The sequence below is a fragment of the Gymnoscopelus microlampas genome (genome assembly GCF_963454915.1).
Source record: "Gymnoscopelus microlampas genome assembly, chromosome: 13".
Taxonomy (NCBI): domain Eukaryota; kingdom Metazoa; phylum Chordata; class Actinopteri; order Myctophiformes; family Myctophidae; genus Gymnoscopelus; species Gymnoscopelus microlampas.
In genome coordinates this window covers 36,360,888-36,387,401 of record NC_139950.1, presented here as the reverse complement: position 1 = coordinate 36,387,401, position 26,514 = coordinate 36,360,888, and the positions used below count along the sequence as shown (strand labels likewise).

Sequence of the window (26,514 nt, the reverse complement as noted above, 5' to 3'; positions counted from 1 at the left end):
ACACATCCCAGCGCTGGAAGTGTAGGGGTGTGACGTGTGTGTGTGTGTGTGTGTGTGTGTGTACGTGCGTGCGTGCGTGCGTGTGTGTGTGTGTGTGTGTGTGTGTGTGTGTGTGTGTGTGTGTGCTTGTGCGCGTGTGTGTGCGTGCGTAAATCCACAAACAGTATTATCTCACTTGAGTGTGTGAGTATACGCACACTCAGACTTTGATGCAACCAGCCACAGGCGGAGACACAGTGACCCATTGTGAAAGTAGAAAGCACAAGTCGTGCTAAAGGGCACAGCTGACCCCAACGTGCACGACTAAGGCGAGAAATTCAGCGAAAGGGGAAGAGCGACACACAAGACTGTATCAGTGTGTCCTTATTTCCTGTAGCTATTGAGGTGTAATCCATTTCAGCGTTTGACTCTCTGATGAAGATAAGAGTGTGGGTGGGTGTCTTAGGCGGAAAATGTCAAAAACAGAGCCGTCATTAAAAGTTTTTCAGAATAAGCCTGTTTGTTGTTTGTGCGTTAATGCTGCGTCATGAGCAGGAGGAAGCTAGGACGCGTGACGGCCTTAATGGTTATGTAGATGTGATTGTGTGAACAGCTGGTTGGTGCTTTTCGTCGCCGTCGGGTGAAAACCTCATATGTCCTAAATGGTTCCTTTTTCATTATTATTAAGAATAATAAATAATAAAATAGTGAAAATAGCCGATCTACAAGATCACAACGCGTCGCATCGTGAGCTTGTAGATCTGCTATTTTCACTACTTTTGTGCGACACTCTTGTGTGATGATGAAGTAGGGAATTAGTTCACCGGCGGAAAAAAAAACATAGAAAGTTGAAATATGGAGATATTGTAGGAGGTTTCTGCCTGGCAGCGACGTTTTGTAATCTCTGGATGGGCAAGGAAAATCTAGCCACCAAAAATGGAAATGAAAAGTGCCCCCCCGAGCAAGGCATTATTTCTCCAGTTGTCTGTGGCTACATGTATAAATCCCACACATAGCAACTATCAAGGTCAGCAGCATAGTAACTGATCCTGGGGCGCTGATCTACACAGAACATAGACATGTGGATGAAAATCTATTCTAAAGTGGTTATAAACAAAACACAGCAGATGATCTCTGAATTGAACCTGCAGTTCAATGTGTTCACCTCCCATTCGTAATTTTCCAAAAGCTTCCCAAACATATTTCCTGAAATACTCTATACACCAATGCTGCTATTGAAGAGAAAGGTAATAATTAGATGACTTTTTTTAATCTCTGTGATTGCTCAGTGTGGTTGGGGCAGAATTTGTCACAAGTGAGTCTGTGGTCTCTGCAGTGTTCTTGTGATGACGCCTTTTTGCAGGCTAACCCAGGAGCAGTGTTGCCGTGTCCGCTTATTATAAGCGACTTCGGGCTTGTTTTTCTGTAAAGTTGCTTCTAAATATCGGTAGTTGCCGTTTTTTTGGGCGTTTCTAAAGTGTTGCTGCTCATTTGGGCTTGTTTCCTGATGTTGATTAAACCAGTGGTTCTCAAACATTTTCATGTCAAGGACCCCCAATTTAATGTGTATTTCTCTGCGGACCCCCATCTGAAAATACCCCCGTACCAAAAATATATTCCACATTTGTCACGTTTTTTTTCACAATTTATTTTGAAAATAGCAGATCTACAATCTCACAATGCGCTTCTTTTGGGCTTGTTTTCATAGACCTGGTTGCTTATTTCTCTTGCAAAATCTGGCAACACTGCCCAGGAGTTGCCTTCGCCATGGGTTCCCGTTCCCACCACAGATTTCCAATGGAATTTTTGCGTTGGGTTTCAGAAAAATTTAGAAAATAAGCTCTGCAGTAAACAAAGGCTTATGATATTCACATGCTTTGTTTTCAACAAATGTTAATTAGGCTTATGTTAACCACATACTTCAGCATAAGTTGAAAATGCAAGAGGGGGGGTTGAACCAACTTCAGTTTTTTGGGACAACAAAATGTAATATCTCTGACCTGAAGTGAGTCAAGCCCAGCTTGGTTTTGTATATGGGCTCTTGTGACCTGGTTCTCAACTCACTGTTGCAGCACTTGTTGTTTCCACATCTGACTGGATTGAAGGCATAGATATTAATCATTTTTAATGGGAGTTTTGCAGCACAGTACAGCTACAGTTTGCTTTTGGTTTGATGAATAGGAGAGTTAACCACATGAACCCTAGCATCCCTATAGACCAAATCATCATGACATTTCCGGGTATGGATATTCATGAACCTATTTCTGGAAGAACATTTACACTTATGATATTGTTATTGAGTATTAGAAACATATTATTTTGATCTAAATATCCACAGGTTGACAAACTAGTCATAGCTAATGTTCTGGACCCTTTATTTTATGTTGTGTAAATCTCCATACGCATTCTACCAGGAAATACTACTCTACACGTTTGTTTACAAAACATTCTGGTCTATTCTGGGCATCTGGTCTATTCTGGGCATGTCTTAATGAACACTCCGCAAAAACAGGCAAACATTCAGCGGAAATAGGCAAACATTCTGTGAAAATAGGCAAATATTCTGCACAAACAGCAGATCTATAAGCTCACAAGCAAGAGCTTTTAGGGACTTTTTTAATTTAAATGGTATTTTATTGCTAATTTATCGCTATTTTTATCCACGCACCATATGTGTTGACATATCTAACTGGTTTCCATGTTTCTTTTCTTTCTCTATTCTTTCTCTATTCCTTACCCCCTTGTTGAAACTGCAACTGATGGGTGCTTGTGCAACAAAGAATTTCACACTGTTTTTACACCTAAAAACCTGTGATGCGACAATAAAGTTGAATCTGAAATAGTAAATGGGCTATTTTCGCTCTTTGACGTACAACAAAGTATAGGGTTTACGTGGTTAAAGGTAGGGTAGTGATATTTCTTTACAAAAGTATTTTGTTAAACGGTTAAATCACTATATTCTGATAGTAATCATTGCTATAGAGCGTTTATTCAGAGGAGCCTCCCTGTCTCTCCAGCTCTTTAATCTCTTTAACAGAAAATACATTTACAGGTGGGTTGGAAAATTTCAGCCAATCAGGAGAGAGCACCAATTTAATTTTCATGTCAGCTCACTTCCTTGTGTCATTACCTCCAATTTCACTTGTTTAATCTGTATCCTGTCTGTGTTCCCTATCCTGATTGGATAAATTTGGTATCCCGACCTGAAAATGCATATTTTTTGTTTAATAAAGAGCTGGAGAGACCCCAGTTGTTACTGAACAAACACTCTATATACTGTAGCAATAATTACTAGAATCAGAATATAGAACTATTTAACGCTTATTTCAACAATCACTTGCCCTACCTTTTTAAAAGAGTAGTTCACCCCAAAGATTACTTATTTTCGATCAGTTACACACCTCATGAAGCCTTAAAGAGGTAGGAGACTTAAAGGAGCAGTTCACCCAAACAATGACTTATTTTCTATCAATTGCACACACCCTTTTTAAAAAGTTTTTGTCGCATTCCTAAGCCAATAATTTGATTACCGGCGGAAAGATGTTAATATATCGGGTAGAGACACAAAGTAGACCCTTTGTGTCTCCTACCGGAAATACACCCGGTCATCAAATTATTGGCTTAGGAATGCGAGAAAAAAAAAGTACATGAATTCAAGGCTTCATGGGGTGTGTAATTGATAGAACATAAGTCATTTTATGGGTGAACTACTCCTTTAAGTAAAAATTAATGTAAAAAAGAAAAGAAAAAAGGAAATGCCCTCCAGCGTTGTCTACATTGGCTCACTTGACCATACTGCTGTGTTCCTGACAGACTTGGTTGTTTCCGATGGATGACGTTGTTTGACTGCCATCTCCAGGGACTCGGGCTGCTAATTGAGTTGTGTGCTTCTCAGTTTATTGCGCAGGGACCTGTGAGGTTAACACGTGACGTAAGTCTTGTCTCTGTGCCCCCAGTGCAGACTTGATTATCAGGCATTATAGAACAACAGAGAGAGAGAGAGTGAGACAATGTGCATACAATGGTTCTAGAACTTTTGCATTTCAAGGTCTCCCCTTAACTCTGACAGTATACAAATGGAACCAAATGGACCCATTAGGGTCCATTTGGTTCCACATTTGTATACTGTCAGGGTTACAGACTTGTAAAGGGTCAATTTAGACTAGGGGTTGGACGATATGGGTACCTCACGATACGATATCTGTGGCGATATTAGGCCCACGATAACAATATATGTCACGATATTCAATACATTGCGATATATTGCGATATCACGATATTCGTTATATATTGCAAGAAATTTCACAAACGATATATCACGATAGTCCTTGTATTCAATTCATAAACACATAAAATAGCACCAAACAGTTAAAAATCATCATTACACAAATACAGAGTTGGAAAAACAACGTATCACAAAAAAAAAAAAAAAAAAGATTATTTATCGCGGGAGAAAGTATCGCGATATATCGATATATCGATATATCGTCCCACCCCTAATTTAGACCCTCCTAAAGGAACCCAGAGAGTCCCTGGAATCCACTTTGAGAATCACTAAAAGACTCGACTAGATGATTTTGAAGTAGTTCTGAGATATTTATGTTGAGTGGCTCTCCACTTCACATCCTCCACGTTGTGAATGGAACAAGATTGCGTATCTACGCTTACCTTGGACAAACAGATGGCGAGCCACAGTTTCCATGCTATAGGTGATAAGGTTTTAGTTGTGATGTGAGAGAGGTCCAGAAATAGGTCTTCTTTTTATTTGCAGAAATATGGAACAGAGATAACCTCGGTGTCTAAAGGAACATGCTACCGCTGACTTGTTTAACAACTTGAAACATAGCGTCTCTATTCTGGGGGGGCGAACATTCTGTCAAAAATAGCCGATCTGCAAAACTCTGTAACCTTGTAAATCGGCTATTTTTAGCAAGGAAATTTAGAGTAGAGGGGGAAAAAAGCAATATAGACCCCCTGGGCGGTCTATACTGGTTAATGAAATAAATGGGTTTAAGTAATTAATGATTTTGATTTTAAGGGGTCTCTCTACTGCTGACTTTCGTAGAACAATTACCTTTTCTACATTAGTAGTAAATACGCCATAACATTTATACATCAATTGACAGGCATATTGTACATAAACATAGACCATTTACCATAGATGATTTTTAGATTTTGTATTTGCCATTACAAGGCAATAACACACATTTGACTTAAGAGGTGTTGGATTTCTTATCCACAGGTCTCTGGATGTTGGTTTTCGTAATTCGTACCATCCTGAAATTGATGTAAATCAATCTTTTTTTTTAAAGATTTATTTTTGGGCTTTTATGCCTTTATTGACAGGACAGTAGGCTGACAGGGAATGGGGAGAGAGAAGGGGAGTGACACGCAGCAAAGGCGGGATCCGTCGGGATCGGGAGTCGAACCCGCGACGAGCTGTCAGGCTACATTGAGCCTAGGTGCCCGGACCGCTACGCAGATGACATAGACACAGATGCTTTGCGGTTATAATGGGTTAACCACCTTAGTTGACTGGGGTCCCCCATGGCTCGATACTACTGTAGTTCCGCTCCTTTTTTTCCCTCAACACCATCTCGTCACTGAAAAAAAGTTGATCTACAAGCTCACAGCACGTTGCATTGTGATGCTTTGCGTAGGGATGCTAGGGCTCATGTGATTAAAGCTTGCATCTGAGGCAATTGCTTAATCCAGGGGTCTTCAACAGGGGGTCCGGGACCCCTAGGGGGTCCTCAGAGCTACTACAAGGGGTCCGCCAAATCTTTGTGTGATATTATTTTCTTTACCTTAACCACTTGAACCCTAGCATCCCCTTTTCTGAGGAGAACTTTAGCCTTTAGCCAATAGCCGATCTACAAGCTCTCTTGTAGATCGGCTATTTTTGCCAAAGAGGCTATAGGTGTAGAGGGAAAAAAGGGCAGACTAACTGACTAAGTGGAAAAAAAAAAAAATCTCAAACACAATTTTATACAATATAGAGGGGGTCCCTGCTTCATCTCTCTCTCAGTTAGGGGGTCCTTGGCCTGAAAAGGTTGAAGACCACTGGCTTAATCCATTAGGACCGCATCTGTGTCATTTCTTTGGGTTTTTAAAAAATATCTTTGAAAAATCGGGAAGATTTGGGCAAATCTTTGAATATATTTTTCTAAAGCGAACATTTGTAACTCAAATCTATTTTTTGAATAGCCAAAGAAATAAAAAAATGACGCTTGCTTTCCCCGGTCTCTTAATGGGTTGATGTCCTCATGTTTACCACTGATTTCAATGACATGACCTAAACAAGCATGGGCATGTGTCACTGTCATCTCTGCCAGCACTGCATCAGCTGTTCCTGCTCAGTACCTTGTATGCTCCTCCTGTGAAGTATGGCTTATACATCGCATGTGCATATCATGTGTATATATATATCTATGAGTGTTCATTTAATGTGCACGTTACTTTGGTTGACATTTGAGGACCCTGGCAGAGTGACATGATTTTATATTTAAGCCTTCACCCAGTTAAAGAATATCATTCATTTCATATTATGTGGACTTGGACAAGGCTTAATTCAAATATGTTTATGCAGCGGTATAAAAACACAACATTTCGGCCTCTGTGGCCTTCGCCAGGTGTACTGACGTGAGGTGTGCGGTACACCCGACGAAGGCCACAGAGGCCGAAACGTGGTGTTTTTCATAACCGCTGCATAAATAAATTATATTTTTCTTGGGGCATTAAGACGGTGTGTGGAATTTCTCCCTCTAAATCCCTCATTTGTTCTGATCTAGCACCCGTCGAAATAGCCGACTTATGGGTGTGAGTGCACCTCTTGATCAACCATGTCTATCTTTGGGGTCAAGGAACAATGGCTTCATTCATTCAGAGTGATTGCATACAAAGACACACAGGTGATCGAACATGCATGCACTTGCAAACACACAATTGAAAACACACCTCAATTGTTGATATTGACTTAAGTGTCACAACATAAATTACAAGGTCGGCTGGTGACATCTTGTGTCCCTCGCCAAGGTGGCGGTGACTGAATACGCTCAAAGCTACTAACAGGCTCCAAATCACTAGAGCAGTGGTTCTCAACCTGTGGGTTGGGGCCCCCAACATGGCCCCAACATGACATCATTTGTGCGGTTACAGTAGACCAGTGGTTCCCAAACTTTTTAGCGCCAAGACCCAATGTTTGCCCGTTACCCAAACTAGTGAAAATAGCAGATCTGTATACAAGCTCATGTCGCTTCGCGACATGAGCTTGTATACTGAAAAAACTCAACAAACAAACAAACAAACATGCATTATTATCATAGTTATTACATTTTTTATTATTGCTTTGTGTTGTGCCCAGGACAATGCAAGGGTAGACATTTCGGATAGGATAGATAGAAGGTGGGGGAGGATGTGAGTGGATATTTTGTATTGAACTTTTATTAATAACCACATTCAACCCGACATCCCAATTTTGCCATTATAGGCAACAATTCAAAATAGTGGCAATCACAGCTATTTCGGCTATTTTTAGAATAAGTGCTTAACCCATTAAGACCTGGAACTGTGTCATTTTTAGATTTGAGCTAAAAAGTGCCGCGCTACGAGCTTGTAGATCTGCTATTTTTGAAAAATCGTGAAAATGTGTGCAAATCCTTGAATATGTATATTTTTAAAGTGAACATCTTTAACTCAAATCTTTGCTTCTGGGAGGTCCCTGGAACAAACTATTTTGAGTTGGGGTCAGAAGCAACATTTTCATATATTCCTTTGGTCCACACACAGTTACAGTGTGTTCTGGTGGTTACATAAACCCATGGTATTCAGCTGTGGGCTGAGGATATTGACAGGGCTACTAGTCCTGGTTTGGAGCATCACTGTCCGGTTCATTGGTCTAGAAGAGGATCATGCAATGTGTCTGTAATCATGAGCTGTTTTGATGAAATCATGCGCCGATGATATTGGAAGGTCGTTAACCCATTAAGACCTGAGGCCGATTGTACAAATGTCTTCTAAATCTATGTTGCTATATCAGTGGTTCACAAACCTTTTCATGTCAAGGACCCCCAAAATGATATGTATTTGGCCGTGGACCCCCATCTCAGAATATTTTGTTCCATGGACCCCCAGAAGCAAAGATTTAAAAATGTTTGCACAAATTTTCAAGATTTTTCAAAACATTTTTTGCTACAAGCTCATAGCACGGCACAAAGTGAGGCGCTATGAGCTTGTAGATCTGCTATTTTTGAATAGCCAAAGTATAAAATAATGGTTAAAGTGGTGACACAGATGCTTTTCCCGGTTTTAGCGGGTTAAAAATTGATGGCGGCCACAGGAGTTCTCAGAGAGGCAGCAGCAGTCAGTCACTGTGTGCATGAGGTTACATGTGTATGTGTACACATGGAGAGAGAGAGAGAGAGAGGGGGGGGTACATGAGAGAAATCCCTGAGCAGCTCATCAATAATGTTTTCTCAAGCTTGTCTCAGTCACTCACATGCCTGGCAAAAGCCTTTATTTTCACAACACAACACATTTTATCTTAGTATAACATTAACAAAGCCATCTCAGTCCGTCCGTCCATCCGTCCTCGTCCATTTTCCCTCCTCAGTAGGTTGCCCGGTTCATCTGAAATTGCACACGGACATTGATCACTTGCATAATGTAGGTCATTGGTTCTCAAAGTGGGGTCCGGGGACCCCCAGGGGTCCTTGGGGGGGTCTAAGTATTTGTCTATAATACTTATACAAAATGAGTTAATAAAGCGTCACAATCATTTTAACCCCTTTATCCATATTTTATACTTTGGCTATTCAAAAATAGCAGATATACAAGCTCATAGCGCAGCACCGAGTGCCGCGCTACGAGCTTGTAGATCTGCTATTTTTGAAAAATCATGAAAATCGGTGCAAATCTTTGAATATATATTTTTTAAAGGGAACATTTGTGACTCAAATCTTTGCTTCTGGGGGTCCCTGGAATAAAATATTTTTAGATGGGGGGTCCGCAGCCAAATACATATCATTTTGGGGGTCCTTGTCATGAAAAGGTTTGAGAACCACTGATGTAGGTTAATGAGGAAGCCAATTTTTCTTCGCTTGAGCAAAATATAAAAGAATTTTCACCATGAGCTATTATGTGGGATCTGTAGTCGCTGTCCGATGACATTAAATGTGGGTATGGACTAGTGGTAATAAACCAACACGCAGGATGTGGATACGTTTGTATTCTCTTTATCACATACATGAATAGGGTGAACCGGAGGAATCGGATCCAACATTGAGGAACCGGAATCGCGATGCCATCCTATTTGGAACCGTTTCTGGAACCGTTTTGTATTTATCACACTGTCAGAGCTGGTATGTGGGCTTCACGTCTGCTATACAATTACAATACCGGTGATTCTCAAACTTACAAATTTCAAGGACCATCATAACTCTGAGAGAGTTCAAATGGTTTCATTTGTACACTCTGAGTTTCAGACCTGTTAGGGTCCATTTGGTTCCATTTGTACACTCTCAGAGTTACAGACCTTTTAGGGTCCATTTGGTTCCATGTGTACGCTCTCAGAGTTACAGACCTTTTAGGGTCCATTTGGTTCCATTTGTACACTCTCAGAGTTACAGACCTTTTAGGGTCCATTTGGTTCCATTTGTTCACTCTCAGAGTTACAGGCCGTTTAGGGTCTATTTGGTTCCATTTGTACACTCTCAGAGTTACAGACCTGTTAGGGTCCATTTGGTTCCATTTGTACACTCTCAATAGTTACAGACCTGTTAGGGTCCATTTGGAACACCCTATAGGAATCGCTAAAGGGAACCGTTAAGTAATCGTATCTTTAAGATGGTATCGTTAAGGAACCAGAATCATTAAAAATCCTAAAGGATCACAACCCTATACGCGAAGCACAAAAAGGAAAAAATGTAACACTTGCATATTAAGTACACACTTACTCACCGACTGCTTGTTCTGCTTCTTTCCTCCTCCAAGGGACTTGCTGATTGGTCCAGAGTTGTGAGCGAGACGTGTTGACCCCGTGACCTCCAGCTGTGGAGGTGTGCCATGTGTTCACCTGCCCAGCAGGGGGCGTGAAGCTGTCGGTCTCTGCTGCCAGTAGGTGCCCCCCGATCGTCCCGCGTGGCACAATGGGCTCGTCCACCCTAGGGAAGGCAGCTCCCTTTGATGTCCTACTGGAGGAATGCATCCATGCTTTTGGTGTGTGTGTGTGTGTGTGTGTGTGTGTGTGTGTGTGTGTGGCCAATCAGAAACTATTTGAAATGGTTTTGACTTTTTATTTGGAAATGACCAAAGATAGCAATAGTAACAGTAATTAAACCATTAAGACCTGAGGCCGATTCTACAAATGCCTTCTAGATCAGTGATTCACACAATTTCAAGATTATTCATAAAGGTTCGAAAATAGCAGATGTACAAGCTGGCAGCGCGGCACGAAGTGGTGCGCCGTGAGCTTGTATATCTGCTATTTTTGAATAGTCAACGCTAAAATCTAAATCTAAATCCAAAGGCTACACAGCAAAGTCCTCAGTGTTAATTGATAAGAGAGCCAGATTAAACTCATTTGGTTACATTTGTACACTCAGAGGGTGTACCAAATGTAACCAAATGAGTTTAATCTGGTTCTCTTATCAAAGTTAAATGAGCACTGAGGACTTTAATTACTGTCTAGACTGAGTTCAGGACAGTATTCCTTATTCTATTTACTACACATCCACATGGATCCCCAAAAATAGCCAAACCCCACCCTAGAGACACAATAAAACAAGACGCTTGGTAAGTGGTAATTTACATTGTTTACAACAATGGCTGACTCATCATCACTGTATTTGTTCACATGTTTGTGGGAGTTTGGGTGTGGAATTAACACATTTTGGTTTGATTGATTGAATACTTAGACAGAAATGCAAACAGCACGAGTACAGTCATACACTTGGTCTAAAAGGATCCCAAAACCCCAAAAAGTCCAGAGGGCTTGTTTCCATTGAGGTCCTATGTTTTCAATTCATCAACATAGCAACAACATACAATATCATCAGTAGTAGAAAAGGGGGGGGGGGGGTGAAGGCAGTGAATGCCATCACCTTTCTATGGGAGAAGTGTGATTTGGCCTCCTGATAGGTGGATTTTCATGACATACTGTGCAGTGGCGTGCACAGACATTCGTTGAGGGGCAGGTGCTCAAGTAAATTATACTTTTTTTTGTTTACTTGGTCTGCTCTTTTTTCCCTCTACACCTATACCTCTTTGACAAAAATAGCTGATCTACAAGCCCACAACGCCTCGCAGCGCGAGGCGTTGTGGGCTTGATCTGCTATTTTTGGCTAAAGTTCTCCCCAGAAAAGGGATGCTAGCCAGGTTTCGAGTGGTTATGGTAAAAAGAAAAATCATATCACATAAAGATTTGGCGGACCCCCTGTAGTAACTCTGAGGACCCCCTAGGGGTCCCGGACCCCCTGTTGAAGACCCCTGCTGTGCCCTTTTTTCAAAAGGGCACTTCTGGTCAAGAGGGCAAAGGGCAGGTGCTCTAGCACCACCAGGAGTCTATCTGTGCACGTCCCTGATACTGTGTATATATTTGCGTTGCCTCTTCCACAGATGACAATGGGGAACTGCAGTCCAGCCTGCTTCCTCGCACCCTGCTGTTGATGCACCGCTGGTATGTCACGTCCACTGAGCTGGCCGGGAAGCTACTGATGATATATCCTTCTAGGGCGGAAGCCCCCGCTGAGCCGACAGCAGTTGATATCGTCACTGTCGTCGGGTGAAAAACTCACATGTCCGAAACTGTTACTTTTCAGGATTCAATTTTCTTTTTTTGCAAAAGTAGCAGATCTACAAGCTCGAAACGCGGCGCGAAGTGACATGCTTAGTTACTTTCCACCACTGCGTGGCATGGTGTTGTGATCAGTCTCATATGTGTGTTTGGGTGTGTCTGTCTCCCACCAAGTTTCATGAGAATTAGATATAATGATAGAACCGATGGATCATCATATCTAATTCTCATGAAACTTGGTGGGAAAGATCAGTAATCCACTTTGAAGGGGTCAAAAAAGGTTAAATAAGGTCACAATCAAGTTCAACACCAAAATCACAAACACACAGGCAGATTTTCATGAAACTTGTTGGGCATGATCAGTAGGATGCCCTGAAGAGATGATTAACCCATTAAGACCTGAGGCCGATTCTACAAAAATGTCTTCTAAATCCTATTACAGTTTTCTGAAAAACTTTGTTTCTATATCAGTGGTTTCTTAGAACGGAATACCAGCACCCACTTTGATCCATTTAGGATATCTTGTTTAATTCCACAGGCCTTCGTCAGCGTGAAGGGATTCACGCCGAGGCAGGCCTGTGGGCCGAAACGTCCGTCATATGATCTGCTGACTGAATTAAACAAGAAATCCTAAATAGATCAAAGTGAGTGCTGGTATTCCTTTGTAAGAGACTATTTCTGCCAGAACCGTGCACCCGATTCACACGTACTGTGAACTACTCGTCTGATGAGGGCTTGCTTCTCTCTCTTTCTATATCGGTGGTTCTCAAACCTTTTTCATGTCAAGGACCCCCAAATGTATATGTATTTGGCTGCAGACCCCCATCTCAAAATATTGTCGCGACCCCGCGAAAGATCCGGACGTAACTTGCTCCTCCAAGGGAGCTAGCTCTCTTGGCGTTGCTTGTCACCTGCCGGGCTACCGAGCTGGAGGCCGGGGGTTCGTCTCCAGGTCGGGTCGCGAAACGTTACCTTGGTGTCAGAAGGGATTGAGAACCGATGGAGCGTGCCCTTGTGTGAGGGACTTGCGCGAGTGAAGCGAGAAGCGCGAGGGCGCGCTTCAGCAAGGAGGGGGTAGTGTGGCGATCCCGAGAAAGACTCGTTCGTAACTTGCTAGCGAAACGTTATAATATGTTGTTCCAGGGACCCCCAGAAGCAAAGGTTTTAGTTCAAAATGTTTGCTTTAAAAACTACGTATATTCAAAGATTTGCACACATGTTCACGATTTTTCTAAAATAGCAGATCTACAGGCTCATAGCGCGGCACGAAGTGACTCGCTATGAGCTTGTAGATCTGCTAATTCTGAATAGCCAAAGTATAAAATAACGGTTACAATGGTTAAAATCTGAAATGACACAGATGCTTTCCCGGTTTTAATGGGTTAAGTATTGGGTAGAAAACATCAAAGGTCAAAGTCATTGTCGTGGTCAAAATGACATAAGGAAAAGACAAAGAGAGAGGTAGAATAAGAGATGTTGGCCACCCCCTTTGCTCCTGAGGATGAGCAGCCACGGAGCTGAGTATTGTCGAAAAGTTTGATTACATGGTTTGATGTCATATACAGTATCAAGTTTGCCTTTACCCAAACCCCACGTATCGTGACTCCCATGGTGACAGCTGCCAAAGAACCCGGTCGAAGATTTGTTATTTAATGAGGTAAGATCCCAGATCCTCATGTTCCCATCCCCAACATGTACAGGTAACCATTCCACCAAAGCAGGCTCTGAATGCAGCAACAACTCTATTTTTGTTATTACCGCCATTTTGCCTTAATTCATTATAATTGGGTTTTACTGAATTACATTCCAGAAAAGAGAATTGTCTCATTGAATACTTCCATGACACCGGTTAAGCCGATGCAACTGGGAGCCAAGAAGTGATGTAATTTAATGTGACAGTCAGTTATTGTAGCTGTGTCCTGACTCCTGATGGGGCATGGGACGCTTGCCAAGGCACCAGAAGGTACATGTTACTTATGGACCATTGAAAGGAATTGAATATGTTGAACGATTCAGTGATCTTGTGATTCATTATTTTATACAGAGGAGGCCTCAGGCGTTGTGCAGAATGTTGTGCAAATTAAGTGACCCAGTTGGTGCATACTGATAGTTTGTCCTATGTACACACAACGTCTTTAGAAGGCACATCTCTGCTTTAAGGCAATATAATATTAATAGGATGTTCTTTAGCGGTCCTTTAGGATACAGGACATATTTTATAACAAGTGTGGGACTATAAATCAGTTTCACTTCCTTTGGAAGTGCCTCAATTGTGTCCAGAAAATGTCTGTATCAAGTAATTACTTAATGTAACAACCAGGTACAAAGAAGGCACAAATTCTGCTGTGGTCTTTGCCCAACAACTACACTGTAAAGTCCTTCATTTTTATTTAACTCCAGGAGTGTACAAATGGAACCACACACATTAACACTGAGGAATTCCTCTGTGGTGCTGTTGGCCAAAGTCACTCTGTAATGCTGTGGTCCCAACGGGCTTTGCAGCATTGACTTACCCTTATGCCATGTTTTAAACACTTGGCTCGCTTCACCTTGTCCACGTGTTATCACATATGAGCAAACAGCTGCCAGTGACCCCCTTTTTCTGCATCGGTGCATTCCTCTGGTTCTTCGTCTCTATGAGATCACTTTGAATCCCACACTGCTGCTTCAGGCAATACATCACATTCCCACTCAGCAGTGGATCTCTGCTCAGGCATTATGCAAATTTGAGGAACCTTCAAGACGTGACTGTATGTACAATGATATTGTATGTCAACAAATCATCTTGTTTATCTTACATCGCCATGCATTCTATTATCCTCCCCCTCCCCCCAATTCTGCACATTCACCGTTGCTCTGCTGCTAAGAGGTTTTTACACTCTTAACCGCAGCAGTGGGCTTGTGGTTAGAGTGTCTGCCCTGAGGTTGGGAGGTTGGGGGGTTCAATCCTGGCCGGGTCATACCGGAGACTATAAAAATGGTACCCAACTAATAGTGATGTGCAGGTTGGGTTTTTTCATGACCCACGTACCCCACCCAGCCCCGCCACGGAACCCAACCCGCCTCAACCCTCACCGCGAGCCCATATATAAATCTATGGCTCAACCCGCCCCACGACCCGCGGTGGGAAAAAAAAGATAATCATCATCATAATAGCTCAGATTTATATAGCGCTCTTTTAAGTACCGGTACCCAAAGTTGCTTTAAATGTCTACAGTAGCACAACATTGTCATGGGCTAAATAAACAAGCATGTTATTCAAAATAGTTTTTTTTTCTTTTTTTTTGCGTGTGAGAGCGGCTGACCCGCTCACCCGCAGCCCGCATAATTGCCTCTGAAATCCTGACTCGACCACCCGCGGGTTACGGGTCGGCCCGCTCATCACTACCAACTAAGTACAACTCTGACTGGAGGGTTTGAGTTAAAAATGGCATTCATGAAATTACTGTCCTAAAATGTTGATGTCCTTAGTACGTATAGTAATACCACTGTGTGTGTGTGTGTGTGTGTGTGTGTGTGTGTGTGTGTGTGTATGTATATCCAGGTACTGGATAGTGACGTTTCCTGCAGAGTTCAACTTAGACCTGGGTCTGATCCGTATGACGGAGGAGTTCAGAGAGATAGCAACAGAGCTGGGCGGCGAGCAGCACTTCAAACTCATCGACATCTCCACTATGTAAGGAACTCGCACAAACACACACACACACACACACATGCTTGCTTTTTGCTGCCAATTGATTGCGATGATGATGTTGCTCCATTTGAAATGGGTTGTTGTCGGGGGCGCTTGTGTTTGTGGCCTTGCATGTGACTCAGTGGTGGAAAAAGTACTCACATTTTTTTACTTAAGTAAAAGTATCAATACTGAAATGGAGAAATATACTCTGTTACGTAAGTAAAAGTCCGGAATTCAAAATATACTTGAGTAAAATTACAAAAGTATTGGTATCAAAATATACTTAAAGTACCAAAAGTAGAAAGTACTTATTATGCAGAATTATGTCCCATTTCACAAGTGTACAAATGTCAAAAAATATTTTGAAAATAGCCGATCTACAAGCTCACAATGCGTCGCGCGCGACGCATTGTGAGCTTGTAGATCGGCTATTTTCAAATGGCCAAAATGTATCTGGGGCTGAAGTGGTTAATGTATGTTTTGTAATGATAATCAAAATCGACAAAGTAACTAACTAAAGTTTTCAAATCATTGTAGTGGAGTAAAAGTACAATATTTGCCTTTTGAGATGCAGTGGAGTGGAAGTAAAAGTACTGGAAATTGGAAATACTCCAGTAAAGTAAAAAAAAAGAACTCAAAATTGTACTTATAAGTACAGCACTTGAGTAAATGTACTGAGTTGCTTCACACCACTGATGTCGTGACTGTGCAGGACAATGCGATGATGCACCCGCATGGTTTGCCACATGAGGGGCAGATGCACTGTGGCTGACACTGTGTGTTGTTTCTCCCTGCGTGTCCTTGGATAGTCCATCATATGACTGGATGCGTAAAGTCACGCAGAGGAAGAAACACGCTAAGAAGGGCAAGGCTTCTCTGCTCTTTGACCATCTGGAGCCCATGGAGCTGGCGGAGCATCTCACCTTCCTGGAATTCAAGTCCATCAGAAGGATATCCGTGAGTGTATACAGTATAATAAGTCCATTCATTGTTTGTCATTCAGTGTTTGTCTACCCACAGTTTTTTGTCATTCAGTTTTTTTTATGGTTTGGCATCACTGAGCCCCTTTCCCTTTCCGTGTCTTTTATATGTTTTGTTATGATTTGACCCACTTTCACCCTGGCGTCCCTATTTTGGGCATGTTACTGTGTAGATTAAACATTTCAAAACATTTCAAAAGATGTCAAACAATTTTCAAAGATTGTCAAAGATTTTCATAAAGAAAATCTAAAATAACAAAAATGGCAGATCTACAAGCTCACAACATGCCTCGAGCTAGCTTTTGCTATTTGCTATGATTTAAAATAGGGCTCACGTAAGTAGTTAAGGCGATAGCAAGTTAATATTATTTGTATACAGCCTTGTTTGTTGACCACAAGTTTTGATTTGATGAATACCGGTGTCTGTGTTTTACATGAAGCCAAATAAGTATTTGGTTTACTTTACCATATACCCTGTTTAAGTTAAACAAATATTCATGCAGTGGAATATGCCAACTGAGAAAAGGCTCCACATGATGCTAGGTGATATCAAGTGAAGGATATCAACATCAATTAGTGGTAAAAAAAAAACAATAAAAACCTAAAATCTACCACCAGACCAATATATCTGTTTGGCAATTATTTGATTTTTGTTTACATCTGCGTGCAATTATGGAGCAGATTTTCAAGTTTTCAAAGGTTTCGATAGGGCTGTAAAAAAAAACGCCTGTTGGTTTCTAATCTCCTTCTTTTGGTCACAAACACTAGTGGAGAATTAAGGACCAGTGGTTGAGGATAGTAATGAGCAGCCGGGGCATATTCAATACATCAGAATCATTTGCTTATATTATAAGAGAGCATTCATCCTCCTTTATTTCTAATAGGTTACATATGACGTGTCTGACATTTCGTAATTGAATGTTGTATAAAATCCACCATACTGTAGATTGAATTGAACACAGAGACATACAGTACGTACTATAATGTCCTGAGAGAAGACGCACATGTGCTGGGGCTTTGATCTGTGGCTGACTGGCTGGCCCCTGTGTGAACTGCCTTGTTTCCACTGACCAGACAGCAAGGAGATAAAGAATGTTTCAGGTTGCTACTGTGATAAGAATAGTAAAGGATTCAGGATTGGTGCCCAATGCCCATGTGTGCTTTCTATTTTTGCATTGGGGGCTTGTGTAATGTAGTGGTCGCTTTGTTTCAATTCCAGCAATTTAACTAAATTGTTTGCACACATTAGCAAAATGTCAGTTTCAAGAAACGGTATTCATGCTCCACTGAATGTGGGGAATTTACTACACATGTCGTACACAAGGCATTTGAAAGTTCTTTACCCAATGTATTAAAATAGATATTTGAAGAAAAATAAAAGTAAATAAAAGGAATACAATAGAGAAATACATTTTAAAAGAGGAATAAAACAATAAAGTAGAAATTGCAGTTATAGTACAACTTCTTCTCAGATTTCTCAGAGTTGCAAACTATCAGCAATAAACTATTGCCGATATTTGTCATATCATATTGCTTAAAGAGCTTTTATCACCTGGAATTTAACATCATGATTCATGTCTTAACTGGTATTGTGTATCCAAATTTCCGAAATCCCACTTGTGCGTGGTTGTTTGAATGTAAAATGTTTCTTTGTAATTGCTGAGAAAAATGGCATTGTATGGATAAGCCTTTGCCCAGATGTGAAATATACTGTTATTATTATTATTAGCTTATATATTATTATTTGCACATTTCCAAATGTGGTATTTATAAATCTCGTCTCTTGCGACCGTGGAATCCAGAGACATTGACCTTTCCTACATTGTTGTTGTACATATTTTAAGTCGCTCTGAATGAGAATGTCAGCCTAAGTGCCTAAACTGGTTCTCTGAACTGTTCTCAGTTCACTGACTACCGGAGCTATGTGATCCATGGCTGCCTGGTAGACAACCCCACCTTGGAGCGCTCCATCGCCCTCTTCAACGGCGTGTCTCAGTGGGTTCAGCTCATGGTGCTCAGCAAGCTGACGCCTCAGCATCGTGCGGAGGTCATCACTAAATACATCCACGTGGCCCAGGTAAGAATTCACCAGTCCAAACCAAGTGGAACCGTCAAGGGTCCATTTGGTTACAATTGCACAGTGATGGAAGAAGTACTCTGATTTTCTTTACTTAAAGCCTCACTATGTAACCTTTTTTAATGAATAAAATGTAATTTATTCCCAATCTGTATGGTAGAGTTAATACAATATAATTTATTCAATTGGGGTGGTTGTATTTTGTCTCCCTGCTCTTCTATTGAGACATTTAGATTGTGTCAAAGGTCATGTCTCACCAATTCATCCCCCGAGAAAGTAGGCAGGCTCTATTAGCTCAATGGTAAAAATGTCAGCACATAAGCAGGAAATCAAGTTCGAATGCGGGGTAGAAGAGGAAAGTTACATAGTGCTGCTTTAAAGGAGCTACACCATGAATTTAAAAAATAATAATAATATTTGATATCATATTGTTTATGTCCCTCAAACGTTTTTCAAAAGGTTTGAGCCTAAATCAAGCCTCAGATATACTCATTCCAACTAACTTCTCTCTGGCTTATAAAGCACTTTCACCTGCAATACCACATTGTCCTGTTTGGCACGGGGCGCTATTGAGCCAGTTTGTATGCATGTTATGTCCTGGTTCTGTGTGGAAAAAGTAAAAAAAAATAAATAAGAAAAAATTAAAAAATAAATAAAAATGAAACTTTTTTTTTTTTTTTTTGGGGGGGGATTTTTTTTTTGTGGTTAGAACTGAAAAACGGGAGGAATTGTTCCCAGACGTGACGTAGGGTGGGGGAACAAATCTGACGGACTGTTTTCAGACCAATTTACATAAAAACCACAGATAGCCTATGAAAGCCTGCATGCTCGAAGTCGGGTATTTGTTGGAACAGAAGAGAGGTGGGGGAGACCAAAAACACACAAAAATGAAGAAAAAGTAAAAATTCATGGTGTAGACCCTTTAAGTAAAAGTAGCAATACCACAATGTAGAAACTCTATTACAAGTAAAAGGCCTGTACTCAACATTTTACTGGAGTAAACAAAAGCATGCGCTGTGAGCTTGATCTCCAGCATTCATTTTTATGTATAATTCAAGGCATTGACGTTTTGAGCGTATTACACTCCGCTGTGAGGTGTCGGCGCAGAAAGAAGGACCATTCACCATCAAGCATGAATAGAAATGCTTGGGGTACTGTATCCCTCAAGCAATAATGCTGTTTCATCACTATTGATGTTGTGTTGTGCTGGGCTTACAATTGTTCTGTGTGTAGGTGGTTGTTTGTGTACAGATGGCGCGCACTTAGTGGGGTGGGGGCGGGGTGGGGTGGAAACACAGTCAACTTAGCCAACACCCATTCAGGATAAACAATGGACCCTTTTGATGAGTAAACACAGCTGACATTAATAACATAATAACATTGTTATAACTGATAACATTAAGTGTGTGTGTGTGTGTGTGTGTGTGTGTGTGTGTGTGTGTGTGTGTGTGTGTGTGTGTGTGTGTGTGTGTGTGTGTGTGTGTGCGTGCGTGCGTGCGTGCGTGCGTGCGTGCGTGCGTGCGTGCGTGCGTGCGTGCGTGGTCTGTGTGCGCGCGCACGCTTGTGTGTTATTGTTTCTATTTCATTTATTGTGTGCTGCATGGACAGCTCATCTACAGCTGACTTCATGCCGGCACACAAGTGACACCGAAATGAAACGCACCCACGAATAATGTTATCATCTTCAGCTGCACTTAACTGTCAAATCGTCTGCTGCACGTGCACGCGGCACAAGGCATTTCCTTTTCACATGAAGTGCCATGCTTTCTCATTACTCCTCCATCAGCGTTGTTGTGAAAGGGATGATTCAGGTACCTGACAGTAATAGCAGCATCTCATGGCTGCTCTGTCTCCTTCATTAGTGCAGACGGTCTCCTACCTAATGCACAACAGTCTGGCTTTGCACACGATGCCTACTCAATTCCTTTTAGTGAGGTTGGAAGGTTGGAGGGCGGTGGTGATAACAATGCGAGCACTTAAACCATGGTACTATTGATTGAAGGCGTATGTTGCCCAGCACTGAATTCTGTTACATTTTCTTGTGGTACCGTTTGACTGTTTAATGACCAGTGGTGTAAAGTAACTAAGTACATTTACTCAAGTGCTGTACTTAAGTACAATTTTGAGTTATTTTTTTCTTTACTGGAGTATTTCCAAATCTCAGCACTTTCACTTCTACTCCACGACATCTCAGAGGCAAATATTGTACTTTTACTCCACTGCAATTATTTGAAACCTTTAGTTACTAGTTACTTATCGTAATTGTAATTGTTATATTATTATTACAAAACATCATACATTACTCACGTCAGCCCTATATACATTCTGGCCTTTTGAAAATAGCCGATCTACAAGCTCACAATGCGTCGCGATGCGACGCATTGTGAGCTTCTAGATCTGTTATTTTCAAGAAGATTTTTATACATTTGAAAACTTGTGAAATGGGACATTCTGCACAATGAGTACTTTCTACTTTTGGTACTTTAAGTACATTTTGATACCAATACTTTTGTACTTTTATTCAAGTACATTTTTTATTACGGACATTTAGTTCTAACAGAGTATTTTTTACATTGCAGTATTGATACTTTTAATTAAGTAAAATATTAGAGTACTTATTCCACCACTGTTAATGACATAAGCACCATTATTGTTCCATTATTTCTCTTACACACATCTCTCCCTCATTAGAAACTGCTCCAGTTACAGAACTTCAACACTCTGATGGCAGTGGTTGGTGGTCTGAGTCACAGCTCCATCTCTCGATTGAAGGAGACTCACTCCCACCTGACCCCAGAGGTTACAAAGGTCAGTGTATGTCAAGATTGAGAGGTGTATTTACTTTCATGCATTTGTGGATACAATAAAATGCTTACAGTATATAAAAGTTCACTATAGTAATACATATTAACTATCTAGTAATTCATGTGTGCTGGACAGATAATTGTAATATCGACGAAACCATTTAAACCAGAATAAATCAGTGGGATTAATATGGTCTACAACATTAAGTCACATCTTTTCTGCATCCCTAAAAGATGTTTTAAGGCCATACAAATGTAATCAGCTGTTAACTGTTTTATTTTCTTTTTTTAAAGAAAAGTGACACGAGTGAGCAAAATAGAAAGGGAGCCCTTTTTGTCATAACATTTGAAGAGGGAATATCATGTTGCTATGGAGATCTTCAAAAGAAAGGCCCTTCGTATCTCTGCAAAATGATGCATAAGTAACAATAGAGTGGTTTTAGTTCGTTAAAATGATGAGTGATGGGGGACAGGCAGGCACGGCGTAAAGTTTAAACCAGAGACTGTGTTAACTAATATTGATTCATTCTGTCCTAATCCTCTATTGATCCTCTACATATTGCCTTCCGCCCCCTCCCCCAACTCCACTCTTTTCTTTTTCTTTTTCTCTTTCTCATTCACTCACACACAAACAAACAAACAAACATCCCCGCCTGCCAGATCTGGAGTGAGATGACGGAGTTGGTCTCCTCCAATGGAAACTACTCTGGTTACCGCAAGGCCTTCAACGAGTGCCAGGGCTTCAAGATCCCCATCCTGGGGGTTCACCTCAAGGACCTGATTGCACTGCAGGTGGTCTTCCCTGACTGGGTGGACGGCGGCAGCAAGGTGAACCTGGTAAAGATGCAACAGCTATACATCACGTTCAACGAGTTGGTGTCGCTGCAGAGTGCCGCGGGCCACGTTGAACCCAACATGGACCTCATCTATCTGTTGACGGTGAGGGGTGAAAGGCATTATTATCTCGAAAGCTAAGCACTATAGGGCAGAGAGGGATCTCAAAGGGTCATCATTGGAATCTTTAGGGATTGTTCACCCAAAAAAAAATCTTTTCTATCGATTAGTCGCAGACTCTTTGTGTATTGGCTTAGGAATGCGAACAAAAACAAAACAAGACTGACATTAAATGTCATTTACAGGTTGGCTACCAATATAAAGAAAATACGTGCGTGCGTGCGTGTGTTTCTGTCACTCCATCTCTCCTCTCTCTCTCTCTTTCTCCTATGTGAGTGTGTATGTGTAGAGGGGGGGGGGGGATTTGCAGCTGCACTGCCGTTTTAAGTGAAATCTGACACCGCTGTGCTCTGCCGTGTCCAGATCCCATGTTCTAAGAGGATGGCGAGCCCTCATTGGCTGGCCTCTTACCAAGGCCAGCCATTGATGAAAAAGTGACAAGAAAGTGATAGAAAGTGATGACTATAGTGCAGGGTCTGTTCAATGACAGGCTGGCTTTTCAAGCCAACCTGTAAAAATATCCATGAATTCAAATCTCCATGGGGTGACTAATCGATAGGAAAAAAAGTAATTTTGGTGGTGAACGATCCCTTTAAATGATTGATGTCAATGTTCATTTGAATCGATTTAGATCACTGTGTGTACTAGTCTCGTACAGTAAATGCATGCTTTTACAATTCCACATCCTTTTGTCCACAGATATTTTTTTTCCACAAAACATATAACTTACGAATCTGTCCAATTTGCAGCTTTCTTTAGACCTCTACTACACAGAAGATGAGATTTATGAGCTATCATTGCTAAGGGAACCACGAAACCCCAAATCTTTGGTAAGTTGTTAAGCATAGTGACTGGCATAACTAAACGCCCAGACACAGTGGGGGGCATTTATTTTGTTCAATTAATTCACACGATGTAAATGTATAATCCATTAAAACCGGGAAAGCATCTGTGTAATTTTATACTTTGACTATTCAAAAATAACAGATATACAAGCTCATAGCGCGTCACTTCGTGCCACGCTATGTATGAGCTTGTAAGATATGCTATTTTTGAAAAAACGTGAAAATGTGTGTAAATCTTTGTATATATATATTTTATAAGCAAACATTTTTTTACTCTAATCTTTGCTTCTGGAGGTCCCTGGAACAAAGTTTGAGAACCACTGATATAGCAACATAAGTTTTTCATAAAACGTGTTAGGATTTAGAAGACATCTGTAGAATCTGCCTCAGGTCTTAATGGGTTAATATACGTTAGGGACACAAAACCATGTTATTAATATACGTTAACGACATGAAACCACTTTGGTCCGGTTGGGTGTTAGGCTCTCTTTCTTTATGTTTTGCTGATGGTATGAGACATTGACCCTGAACATACTGAACAGATATACTGTAGCCTGCTCACAATTGCACTTGAAACTAAAACAATACAGTTCTGCTTTTTGCATGTGGTCAATGATCATGTAATGGAGCGCTATATGTGTGTTCCATCTCCACAGCCTACCTCTCCAACAACTCCCAACAAGCCCCTTGCTCCATTGGACTGGGCCTCAGGTGTGACCACCAAGCCAGACCCCTCTGTCGTCAACAAGCACATCAGGAAGGTGGTCGATGTGAGTGGGCATCCTTTTTACGGTCAATAGACACCAGCCCTTTTGAAATGAATGCTCACATACTGTAGAATCAGAATCAGAATCAACTTTATTGTCACATCACAGATTTTGTAAGTAAAAAAGGTGGGTGAAATTTGTTTTTGTGCAAGTTTTATAGTTTTGTTAGTGCCATAGAAAAAAAAGAAAAGGAAGAAGAAGAAAGGGGGGCAAGGGGGAAGAGAGATCAATCAAAGAAAATAAACAAATTATCTACATATTTACACATTGTGCCTGAGATAAGATATAGAGGTGCGTTAGCATAGCGGCAGATGTATACTGTGCATGATATACTATGGACGTGCTAGAAACACACAAAAAAAGACAAAAGTCAGCGCGTTGTACATGGGATTAAGGTGCAAAATGTCAGCACTCGTCGACCGCATAATCCACATACTGTAAGGTAAACTGACACTGGTATAATCCGCAAGTAGGTCCATAACAGAAATATAAAATCCTGATGAGTATTGCATTATGAATAGACTGTGTGAGTACACATTGATGAAAGCATTGGAAAATGTGTAATAAGAGAGGGCGTGGGCGTTACAAATATTCAGCCGTTATATATTTAATTTAAAAAAGAACCTGCATGATTCATAATTTCCAAGCCATTGTTCCCCCTAACAATACCAAATAGGCCCTGAAGCAATTACTGATAGTCCTGTTGTGTGTGCTATTATTAAAGTAATGTACTTTATTCTTATTTATTCTTTCTGACTCTGGGAAGTCTGTATTCAGGAATTATGACCATGACCATGATGGCTACATCTCTCAAGAGGATTTTGAGAGCATTGCTGCCAACTTTCCCTTCCTGGACTCCTTCTGTGTTCTGGACAAAGACCAGTAAGTGTGTGAAATATTAAAGTTACTTTACAATTAAATTGTATAAAGTAACCAAGTACATTTTACAAAGTACAACCAGTACTTTTTCCACCACTGGACTTCACAAGTCCCTCCTATGCACACCATATGTGTTTCTCTCTGAGAGTGTTAGAGTCGACCTATAAGAGTACATTCTTAAATCACCACAAATTATTTTACTGTGTAGTTCTTAAAATCACCCCAAAGAAAATCTTTTTTTCTATCGATTAGTCACCCCATGGAGACTTGAATTATGTTTTTGTCGCATTCCTAAGCCAATAATTTGATGACCAGCGGACCGGTAGGCAGCGGTTCTGGTAGGAGATACAAAGGAGACATTTTGTGTCTCCTACCGGAACCACTGTCGGTCATCAAATTATTGGCTTAGGAATGCGACAAAAACATAATTCAAGTCTCCATGGGGTGACTAATCGATAGAAAAAAGTCATTTTGGGGGTGAACTATCCCTTTAAGAAAACCTGAGGCTAAAACATTGAAACGCACCCGTTAACATTGAAACGCGAAGAGACCACAAGCCAAATTGAATGTAGGATTTGTCATTTGACAAAGCATACAGATCTTAAGTTGTTAACACATTGTTGTACATAACTCCTGAGTAATGGTAGCAGGATGAGGGTGGTTTCAATTGAAAGCTTGCCTCAAGCAATAGCTATTGCCTGGTTTTGTATATGACATAAGATAATGCTGTACTTTAATTTAACGTGGAAATGTGTCGTTTTACAACTATGCAAAGCTCTAGGTTACCTTGTTTGGTTTGTAAATAAATGCCAAGCTATATACATTACCACTGCATAACCCTGAGCAGTTGGCTACAAAGAGGTGTCTCCACACCAAGGGCGGGGGTTTCAGAGGAATCAAGGGACACTCCTTGACGGCACAAATTATAGCATACCATTTCTGTCATGGCACGTACATTACTGTCACTGCCTAGTGTGAGCAAAACCACTTACTCAGGCAGTGTGCCAGGATAAGCCCAATGGACTGCAAAGAGAATAAAACCCCTAACCCTGGTAATGTTAATGCCATGCTCTTCCCACTGACACCAGCAGTGTTGTTTCACATTCACTATATCTACTGACTTGACTGGTCCACCAGTTAAGGACAACATCCTTTTTGTTGGGTATAGGGTAGCCTGGAAACCAGACGAATCTGCCAGTGCAAAATATAATAATTTGCCCTCGGCAGATTTGGTTTGGCTCCGCTCGGTTGTAATTGGATTTCGCTGCCCCCTAAACTGTGGGGCAGCAATCAGGGCCCAGTATGCAATTGTGGGGCGGGTTTATAACCAGAGGAATCTTTTTTTAAAACAGCCTCTCTTCCACACAGAGATTCCAGACTAAGAGATTCCAGACTCTCTAGCCTATTAAAACCGGGAAAGCACCTGTGTCATTTTAGATTTTTGCGTTGGCTATTAAAAAATAGCAGATATACAAGCTCACAGCGCGTCACTTCGTGCCCCGCTGCAAGCTTGTACATCTGCTATTTTTGCACATTTTAGAAAAATCTTGAAAGTGTGAGAACTACTGGTTTGTAGAATCGGCCTCAGGTCTTAATGGGCTAGACTAGTCTAGACTTTCTTTTGCGTTTCTCACCTACTCTCCAGATATGTCTTTTCTGGCCAAGGAATATCCTAGAGGGAGTGGTCTTTCATGACTCCATCACATATCACAGAACCCTCATGCAAACACATTTTCAAACTGAACTATAACACATTTCTTCA

The 26,514-nt window shown here is 41.1% G+C and overlaps 1 protein-coding gene across 1 annotated transcript in view; it reads left to right on the top strand.

Moving 5' to 3' along the window:
• The first annotated feature begins 13,370 nt into the window (after positions 1-13,370).
• rasgrp3 (RAS guanyl releasing protein 3 (calcium and DAG-regulated)) overlaps positions 13,371-26,514 on the top strand; it is a 22,121-nt gene continuing 8,977 nt past the window's right edge. The window contains exons 1-9 of the mRNA XM_084075724.1: positions 13,371-13,427; positions 15,315-15,446; positions 16,256-16,403; positions 18,330-18,503; positions 21,195-21,311; positions 21,968-22,246; positions 23,011-23,091; positions 23,763-23,876; positions 24,640-24,755. Coding sequence (XP_083931850.1) covers positions 13,423-13,427; positions 15,315-15,446; positions 16,256-16,403; positions 18,330-18,503; positions 21,195-21,311; positions 21,968-22,246; positions 23,011-23,091; positions 23,763-23,876; positions 24,640-24,755 — 1,166 coding nt within the window. The 5' untranslated portion in view covers positions 13,371-13,422. The remainder of the gene's footprint in view (positions 13,428-15,314; positions 15,447-16,255; positions 16,404-18,329; positions 18,504-21,194; positions 21,312-21,967; positions 22,247-23,010; positions 23,092-23,762; positions 23,877-24,639; positions 24,756-26,514) is intronic.